This window comes from Rhea pennata, chromosome 1 (genome assembly GCF_028389875.1).
Source record: "Rhea pennata isolate bPtePen1 chromosome 1, bPtePen1.pri, whole genome shotgun sequence".
NCBI lineage: Eukaryota > Metazoa > Chordata > Aves > Rheiformes > Rheidae > Rhea > Rhea pennata.
The window spans coordinates 34,557,969-34,567,559 of record NC_084663.1 but is presented as its reverse complement, the minus strand read 5'-3'; the positions used below and the strand labels follow the sequence as shown (position 1 = coordinate 34,567,559).

The following is a 9,591-nucleotide window of genomic DNA, read 5'->3' as shown; positions in this document are numbered from 1 at the left end:
TATTCCGCTGCCGCTCTTGAGCAAACCCTGCCTCCCTCCGTTTGCATAACCGCGGGGACAGTGCCCAGCCCGGCGGCGGGAAGCTGAGCAGCCGGCTCGGGCGACGCAAAAAACGGGCCAAAGCCACCCCCGGGGCGGCGCGGGTCTCCGCGGGGGGCTCGGCTACCGCTTGGCGGAAAGTTGCCTGGAGAGCCGCAGCCGGGCACGGCACGGCACGGCCCGGTCCGGCCCGGGTGAGAGCGGCGCGGCTGGTGCGCGGCGCCGGGGAAGGCGGGCAGCGGGGGCGGAGCGGGGCCGGCGGGACGCTCCTCCTCCGGGGCACCGACGGCGCCGTCCCGCGCCCGCGGAAGTCCCGCGGACCGCTTGCCGGGGAAGCGGCTTTCGGTCCTGCACGGCGGGGGCGAGGGGGAGGAGGGAGGAGGCAATAAAAGCCCCAGCCCGCGCCCTGTCGCTACAGCTGGGAGCCGCCCGCCCGCCCTCCTCATCCTCATCTTCCTCCGGCGTCTGCTGCACCGCCGGGCGCGGATCCGGCCGCTCTGCGCGATCCCGCTGCCGGGGGCGCCCGACCCCGCCCGGCCCTGCCCGGCCGCGGGGAGCGGAGCGGCGCCGCCGCTGCGGTTGCGGCCGGCGCGCAGCAGCGCGCAGCATGCGGGGCCGGGGCTGGCGGCGGCGGCGGGGCCGGCACCGCACCGCCCGCGCCCCCCGGCCATGAGGCGGCGGCGGCCGGGCGCTGCAGGTAACGGTGCCCGGCGGGGCTGGCGGCGGGGCGGCAGCGCGGGCGGCGAGGCGCCCGCAGCCCGCCGCGGACGGAGCTCCGCGCGGGCGCACCGAGGGCCGGGGCCGTCTCAGCGCCGTGTCGGTTCCCTCCCAGCCCGGCCCTCACCTGGCGCCGCGGCGGGGCGGGGAGCGCTGCGCGGCCGCGGGGAGCCCGCAGCCCGCCGCGGAGGGTCGGCGCGGTGCATCCGGAGCGGGAAGGGGGAGGAGAGGCGCGGGTGTGCGAGGGCGGGCGGCACCGGCACCGGGCACCGGAGCGGGCTGAGCCCGCCCGGGCGGCGTCGCGAGCGGCGCCGTCGGGCGGCCCCGCTGCGCACCCTCCCGCGGGGGGCTCGTGGGAGCCCCGCATCACGCACGAGAGGGTTTCCCTGGGATTAGCCCGTCGGGATAGGCTGGAGAGGGCGGTAATTGGTATATTGCAACTAAACTTCCGCGAGAGCTGTAATAGCTTGGAGACTGGTTAATGGTACTGACAGAGACACTACAGCTTCTCATAGGGAAATTGCTTTTCAGTTAATTGCTTGATGATCTCCTTAGCAACTGAAGTCGTATTTGCAGGGTTGCAGCTGGGATGCAGCTTGATTAAAAAGTTACCAGGCAAAAAGGATGCGCTGTGCTTTTCTTCCATTTGTTTCACTGAGCGTAATTCCTCTGTACTCCTGTAAGAGGGATAAAAGCTGCAGACTGTTGACTTTGTGTAGATGGTACTGCTGTAGGCAGATTGCTGCTGATTAGTCCAACTCAGGCTCTGTAATACGTCACCCAGTTGCTCATCTGTGTCTCAGTTTTCTTTAAGCCATGTGAGTTATCATGAGTGCAAAAAAAAATGTCTTCAGAGAGATTCTCTCTTTCTTGAGGGATGAGTGAGAGAAGATAGTTTTATCTAGCTAAGGTTACTTGGGCAAATTCGTCCCTAATCCAGTGCTGCTGAGGTTAATGAATGTACTTTATCCCGATGGATCAGATTTTCAGTCAAACTACACTTTTATCTTCACAAAAGGTAACCAGAGTAACCACAGCTAAAAAAGTAACCAGAGAATAAATCACAGTAACCACCTTACATTAGCTATCTTTTTACAAAAATACAATAGTACTACAATAATGCTGTAGTGTTAACCTGAGGCAAACTGGCACTAAGTGCTAATGTTAACCAAAGATTGTTAGTACGCCGTGTTAGTTGAGTAGAGCAATATAACAGGTTAGTCATTCCAAAGGAGAATAGACTGTTTTTTAGCAGTGAAGATAAGATTGGGATCTGCTTTGGGCTACTCCATTACACCAGGCTTTCTAGCACTATATTTTGAGGCGATGACAGCTAGGTGCTGGCCAAAGAGACCACTCTGTTTGCCAGACTGACTTAAGGATCAGCATGCTGCAAAGGTGATGTAAAGCCATTTTTCATCACTGTTGGGTCCCGCATCAAGCACAGCTTAGCCCAATTCAGGGATTTAGTCCGGTATATCAGGGCATCCCCTAGATGTGGTTCAATAGTAGTCTGCTCTCCATTCCATCATGTTACTAAATCTCAGGATTATAATGCCCAGATAATCGAGATCTGCTTAGTCAGAAATGCTGAGCACAGCTGTCAGATGGAGACGGGATTCAGAGAGTGCCTTTCCCTCTCAGAGTGTTAAATGCAGAGTAGAGTTGGGATGCTGGAATGAGGTCCCGCTAAGGGGATATTTCCTCTGACAGCATCCCCCACATGCAGCAGGAAGGCAAGTTAATACAGATCTTCCTTGTAATGGTAACATTTTCAAAGATTAATGTTTTAAGATGCTACTAGATTGTTTGTAATTAATGGCTGTATTCAACCACATAAGCAGGATCCTTAAAGTTAAGATTAAAAGTAATAATAATTGTACTTGCATAATATTGTTTTAAATTAATAGAATTCCCATTTTAACAGCCATTATTTTTTCCTTGTTCAAGATAAAATGATTTGTTATATACCATCCAAAAAGGACTGCGTGTAAGCAATGTTGACACCTTAGGCATCACTGTTTTGTTTCATGTATTATTATATTTAACTAATACAGCCTTGATTCATCTCATACCAGGCTGGAAGAAGGAGGAGAGGAACTGTGCAGGGGTTAGGAGGCGATGGGAATGTGAAAAAGTGGGCGAGCCAGTGACAAGTGGGCTGGCGAGACTCTGGGAGGGGAAACGGAGGGCGAGGACAGTGAGCAGGGAGGGAGGAAGTGGCACTAGCGAGGGAAACAGCTAGCGGATGTTGAAGTGATGTGGACCTTTTGGAGGCTGAGCTGCGATACCTCTGGTGTTTCCTACTGCTTGAGCTTTTGATTCCGTAAATTTAACTGTTCCTGTAGTACAGGGGTTTTGTACTCAAGTGTTTGAATTTTCACTGTGCAGAAAGTACCAAGCAAGGCTTCCAATCGCATGGGGCTGTTTGTGTTACCAGCGTACAGGAAGATGTTATTCCTGCTGTAAAGTCTCGATCAGTCAAATTTGCCTAATATTGAAAATATTAGTGGTAATGTTTGCAAAAGCACTCACATGACTTCTGATCTCCAGTCTCATTCACTGCCTAAACTAGGAGATATGGTGCGTAAGGATTTTTAAGAAAGACTCAAATGAGCTGGGAGAGGTAGCTTGGTATACAGGATTTCCTGGAAGAAACAGCCATAAGCCTGGAGATACCTAAAGGAGAAGAAAGGTGTCAAGATTACTTCTGTGGTATTAATGAGGGAGATAACCCAGAGAAAATGGTAACAATTAATGAAAGATAAAATTTGATCTTACGGTGATAAATGATGGTGAGGATGTTAACCAGTGCTGAGCATCCCCCTTTTCCAGAGCAGCTCTGGGTGCTTATTACTTCCCAAAATATTAAAAAGATCAAAAGCAAGAGCCAAATCCTCAACTGTTCTATAACTTGCTCTGTTGTAGCCAGCTGAGCTGTTCCTGTCAACACAAGATAATCTTTGGAGCATGCAGGATATGCCCCGCATTTCTTCTCAAACAGATAAGAAACGTGTGCCTTGTTACTGCACAGATGAGTCATCTCAGCAAGTACTGGCTTTGTTAGTGAACTTAAAGTATCACACTTTAACACCACGTATACTCTTTCTTCAAAAATTCAAGTACAAAACCCTCAACCGTGCCCTTCGTTTTACTATAAATCAAAAAAAAAAAAATGTTTACCTAGTTCATTTGGAAATAATGAAGTACTACAGCCAGAGTCTGTTGGCACATGTTAGCTGATAGTGTTTAATAGCAATATCTCATGAGAAAATACATAATGTTGAACTTCACAGAACAATACTTTTCTAAGATCTGAAGTAATTTTATTAGGATGAAACAATATGCCACTCTTAATGTAAGATCAACAGCAAGTCATTCTTTCTGGCTATTTAACACCTACAAATACAAGCCCAGAATAGTGTTTTCAGTCATTTTGAATGGGTGCAAATGATCACACATATTAAAATTTATGTTCAGCATGATTGAACTTGTTGCAGAATACCCTGTATAATTTGTGCAGAAGTTTTGGCATTCCGAAAGGATGGAGCAGATATCACTGCAACAGTGTTTTGGTATCATTTACTCGCCTACAGCTCTCCAAAAGGCAAAGAATCTATCAAAAATGTAGATACTTCTTTGAGTGAGCAGTCTTTACTTGGTCATAGCAAGGAAGGTTTCTGTTTGTCAGGGTACTCTCAAAATAGCCTTGTGTGGACACTGTTACATTGACGTCCTTAGTGTGGCTTTGCTGTGCTTGGCAAGAAAAGTTATCTGAAACAATTCTTATTTGGCAACTTTAACAAACTTTGGAAATGGAAAAATACATTTTCAGATCTTAGACTGTTTTTGCTTAGAACACAAAGGTATTATGCTGATTTATACCCGCCACAAATCTGCTGTTGGGATTTGATTGCAGACTAGGTCAGAGTTTCTAGTGAGATAACTGTAGATATGGATAGAAACAAACATGCAAGGCTATTTAGTGTATTGTACTTGGTAATCCTTCCCAAACTGGGCACTGATCTAGTATGTCCTATTTGGAGTGCGTCCAGGATTGCAGCTATATTCAGGATAGGATCTGATTTTGAAAGTGCCATTCATCTTTTGCAAATGCAGTTGTATTAAAAATTCGATTGCAGAGGTTGCAAAATCAAGTATTCAAACATTAGTAGGAAAGGCAACTGATATTTGCCCCTTTTTATAATGCTTCATAATTCAATGTTTATAATTCAATTTTTAATCACCTAGTTTTATGGTAGACCATTTTCAGATACTGTGTTTCATTCAATGTACGGAACAGACTGCATTAACTACCTAAGCAGTTATTAAATACTTGTTTCTCATCTTTCAGCATGTTTACATTGTGCTAATCCATACTGGGATTAACAAAATCATTTTCTGATGGTCTTTTCTGTAGTACTTTCAAAGAATTCAACTTCTACAGTACCTTTTGTCTCTTGTCTCCATAAGAAGCTAGCAAAAACACCCAAATTACTTGGTTTTGATTAGACAGTGTAAATGACTTGTGTAGAGCTGTCTTAGGACTGGATAATGAAAACATAATTCACAGAATGGTTGAGACTGGAAGGGCCCTTTGGAGATCATCTAGTCCAACCTTCTGCTCAAGCAGGGCCATCTAGAGCAGTATCTAGTCAGGCTTTTAATATCTCCAGGAATGGAGATTCCACAAGCTCTCCGGGCAATTTGTGTCAGAGCTCAGTCACTCTCATAGTGAAGAGGTTTCTCCTTATGTTCAGACAGAAGTTCTTGTGTTTCAGTTTGTGCACGTTGTCTCTTGCCCTGTCACTAGGCACCACTGAGAAGTTCCTTTTGGAGTGAACTTCCACAGTCCCTTTTGGTTCCTAACTCCCTGCTGAATTCCATAGACAATTAGACACTTCAGTAGGATCTAAAAGCCTAGAAGACTTTATGAAGATAGAAAAATAGATAGATAGAAAGAAAGATTCTTGTGGAAGAAGATTTCTGCGCTCTTGCTGCCTTCGTTTTTTTCCTTCAAATGGGTCATTAGAAGGTTCAGCTCTTTGGATTCGTAGTGCATCCTCTGCCACTTAAGAATAGAAGACTGTGGTCAGCAGAAGATAACAGACTGCCAGCTTGAAAAGTGGAAAGAGGAAAGAGGAGTAAGAAGCAGAAGGACTGTGGAACTTCGTGCATGACATGTTAACTTGAATAGATAATCTTACAGTGATAAATAGCAAGTTCAAATTCTCCCAAGAAGGATATTCTAAGGTTCATCTCCTGAAACTCTTGCCTTTCTCTGCTTAAACTTCTTGTCCTTTACCACTTTCCCATCTTCTTTTCCATTCTTTTTATATGCCTCAATTGATTTCTGCACCCCTGCTGCCTCTAACCCACACTGTCCGCATTTGCTTCATTAGTAACAATGGTAATACTCGATTAGCATGCTGCTTCCTTGATTTTACCCTTTCTTCCCTCTTTTTTTCCTTTCTCTGGTTGTTTTTTTTTTCCAGCACTCCTTTACCTCTTAAGTCTTACTCTTAAGATTTCTGTACCAGACTCATCTTTTCTTCATCAGTTGCCCATCATCAGACAGCACAATTTCTCCTTTTATTCTGTTTCCCCCTGTTTTAGCTTGCTTTCTTCTTCTCGTTCTTCCTGTAGCTTTCCTGCAGTGTCCAGTCTCCCCATTCCTTGACCTAGTCAGCAGCAGCAGCAGCCCAGAACTGCTGGGCAGAACAGCAGCATGGCTTCCAGGGCTGTGCTGCTCAAGTACTGTCCCAATGGGTCAATAACATTCAAGAAATGAGTATGAGGTTAATATGTAGGAGCTGAATATCATTTTAGAGCTATAAAAGGATGAGGATAATCAATGCATGTGGATTCACCAGGGAATTTACTGACAAACTCTTAACAGGTATCTAGGGAGAGCGAGAGTGAACAGAAATGTTCATTATTGTGCTAATTATGTGTACATTTTCCTAGGAGATGGCAAAAAGCATATCTCTTAGCACAGAATAACTACTCTGCCAAATTTCAAGTCCCTGCTTCAAACCATAGTGACACTAAAATATTATCAGGGAAGTGTATGGTTGGTTTTGTTCTTATTATTTAAGTATGAACAAAATATTTTCCTCCTTTATTAAGTGTTGAGAAATGACTGACTCGTTCTAACTGAAATTTCCAAAAACTTCTGCTTGAGGTAGACACCAGACATAAAAAAATTTTGTCCTGAACAATTATTTTGACAAAGGTAAAAATAACAGAATACAAAATATTCCAAAGGACGTCTTGAATAACTTTAAAAATAGACTATTACTACTTGCACTATCAGTTATTGAATTAAAAAAGAGAAGAAAAACTCATGTGACATTTAAAGACTTAAGTAGTCAGAAAATTCTGTGCTTGAAAATGTGTGACATTTTCTGACTGGGAAGAAACACATGTAACTGCTCCCCATTAGATAAGAAAAGAGCATTCTTAGATAAGACATTTCTTTTTTCTGCATCAGAAGTTTCATTTCTAGAATAGCCTGGAAACAGGTAGGGGATGCCATTACACAGTAAAGCTCCATAGATGAGCATTTCTGAGGTTGTTTTTTTATGATCTATCAGAAATTGCATTCCATGGTTCAAGACTGAAGAATGGTTACAGTTTTTGGTGAGGAAAATCATGTCTGTAATGTGAATATTTACAGATGAGTGCAGAATTTTGTGTTTATATAAAAATAAAACCATCACTTGAGATGAATTAGATTTCAAAATTAACCATGTGAAACAGAGAGGATTAATTCACTTTATTTGTTCAAAAGCCATGCATAAGAAATCAGGCAAGTCATGAATCTTAAATGTTAACATGCTGTACCTCTGTATTCCTCTCTTAACAGCGATTAGTGCAAAACTAACTACACGTACAATCTCTGACAAGGAGCACTGGGACAAAACTAAGGGACAGCCACAATGTCTTTAAATTGCCGGACAATTCCTACTCGACTTGGCATTTTCAAACTGAACTCCAAAGGACTGGCATGCCTCTTGGTTTTTACCATGAGTGTTTGTGGCAATGCCTCGGGGATGTGTCCAACAGCCTGCATTTGTGCCAGTGATATCGTAAGCTGTACCAATAAGAACCTCTCCAGGGTGCCAGGAAATCTTTACAAATGTATGAAAAGACTGGATCTGAGTTATAACAGAATTGGATTTTTAGAACCTGAATGGGTGCCAGTACTGTTTGAGAAACTGAACACCTTAATAATCAATCATAATAGCATTAGCAGCATTATCACTGGAAGTTTTTCCACAACCCCAAATTTAAAGTACCTAGACTTGTCATCCAACAACCTGAGGACACTGGGCAGCCCTTTATTTCAGGAGCTGAGGGCCCTGGAAGTGCTTTTGCTTTACAACAATCAGATAATGCAGATCGAGCCTTCAGCTTTCGGAGGATTGTACAAATTGCAGAAACTGTACTTGAGCTATAACTTAATCTCACATTTTCCTCTGGACTTGTATATTGGAAAACATAAACTGACAGAACTTGTATTGCTGGACGTTTCCTTTAATCACATTCAGTCGATGCCTATTCAACGTCTGAGTTCAGTGCCAGCCAAACATCTTAGTGGAATTTATCTTCATGGCAACCCATTTTATTGTGACTGTATGCTGTACTCCATGCTAATCTTTTGGTATCAGAGGCACTTCAACTCCGTGGTGGACTTCAAAAACGAGTACGCCTGTTTGTTACGATCAGATCCAAGAGGTTACAATAAACTGCCTTTACTACACGACAACTTTTTGAATTGCTCTGAAAGCACCATCAACAGCTCTTTCCAAGCCTTTGGGTTTATTCATGATGCCCAGGTTGGCGACAGGCTGGTTGTACACTGTGACAGCAGAATCAGCGATGCAGGCACGTACTTCGTTTGGGTTAGTCCAGACAATCGATTGCTGGAGCCAGACAGGGAGACTGACAACTTCAGGGTGTTTCACAATGGGAGCCTGGAGATAACGGATGCCCAGCTAGAGGACTCCGGGCTGTACTCCTGCATTGCAATAAATAAGAAGAGACTCCTAAATGAAACCATAGAGGTTAGAATAAATGTTAGCAATTTCACGGTGAACAGGTCCCATGCTCATGAAGCATTTAACACAGCTTTCACCACCCTTGCTGCCTGTGTAGCCAGTATTATTTTAGTACTGCTTTATCTCTATCTGACCCCATGTCCATGTCAGTGTAAGACAAAAAAGAGAAAGAGGAAGCTGAACCAAAGCAGTGCCCATTCATCCATACTGAACTCCACACCACCTCCAGAGCTGCCTGCTGATGAGAAGAAGGCTAGCACTGGTAAAAGGGTGGTTTTCCTGGAACCTATAAATGAACCAAAACATGGTCAGAATGGGAAAGTTAAACTATTTCCTAATGACAATATCATTGCTGAGAGTATCTTAAAAACTACTCGAACAAAATCTGACTCTGATTCTGTCAATTCTGTGTTCTCAGATACACCTTTCATGCCATCAACTTAGTTTGCTGCCTGTATTTGTATTGCGCAGGTACATTTCTGAGTACCTCCTTTGCTTGTAGCAACCATCAGGAAAAACAAATAAAAAGAGGAAAAAATGTTTTAAAAAGTATCTGTTGTCAATCATTGAATAGCATCTCCTCTTTCTGAGTGCAGGATCATGTAACAAGTGAGACATGCAAGCAACATAGCGTTAATGTTTTCAATGCAGCCTTAGCCTTGGCTTTTACTCTCGGGTCTGTACACAGCAATAGCTCATGCAGGTGCTTTCAGCGCGCACAACTGACTCTTTAGAGGTGGAAGGAAGGCCGATGTCTATATAAAACTCTCAA

At 44.6% G+C, this 9,591-nt stretch overlaps 1 protein-coding gene across 2 annotated transcripts; it reads left to right on the top strand.

The window, feature by feature from the left end:
* The first annotated feature begins 215 nt into the window (after positions 1-215).
* On the top strand, positions 216-9,371 carry AMIGO2 (adhesion molecule with Ig like domain 2). Of its 2 annotated transcripts, none has more exons than XM_062567575.1 (2): positions 216-233; positions 7,625-9,371. In XM_062567575.1, exon 2 carries the CDS (start codon positions 7,698-7,700, stop codon positions 9,261-9,263), a length of 1,566 nt encoding a protein of 521 aa, XP_062423559.1. In that variant the 5' UTR covers positions 216-233; positions 7,625-7,697; the 3' UTR covers positions 9,264-9,371. The 2 variants fall into 2 exon arrangements, with proteins under 2 accessions (XP_062423559.1, XP_062423549.1); XM_062567565.1 differs by lacking the exon at positions 216-233 and adding an exon at positions 672-736.
* Positions 9,372-9,591: the final 220 nt, after the last annotated feature.

Coding starts and splice junctions, on each gene's coding strand:
- AMIGO2 (XM_062567575.1), top strand. CDS start 7,698: ATGTCTTTAAATTGCCGGACAATTCCTACTCGACTTGGCATTTTCAAA.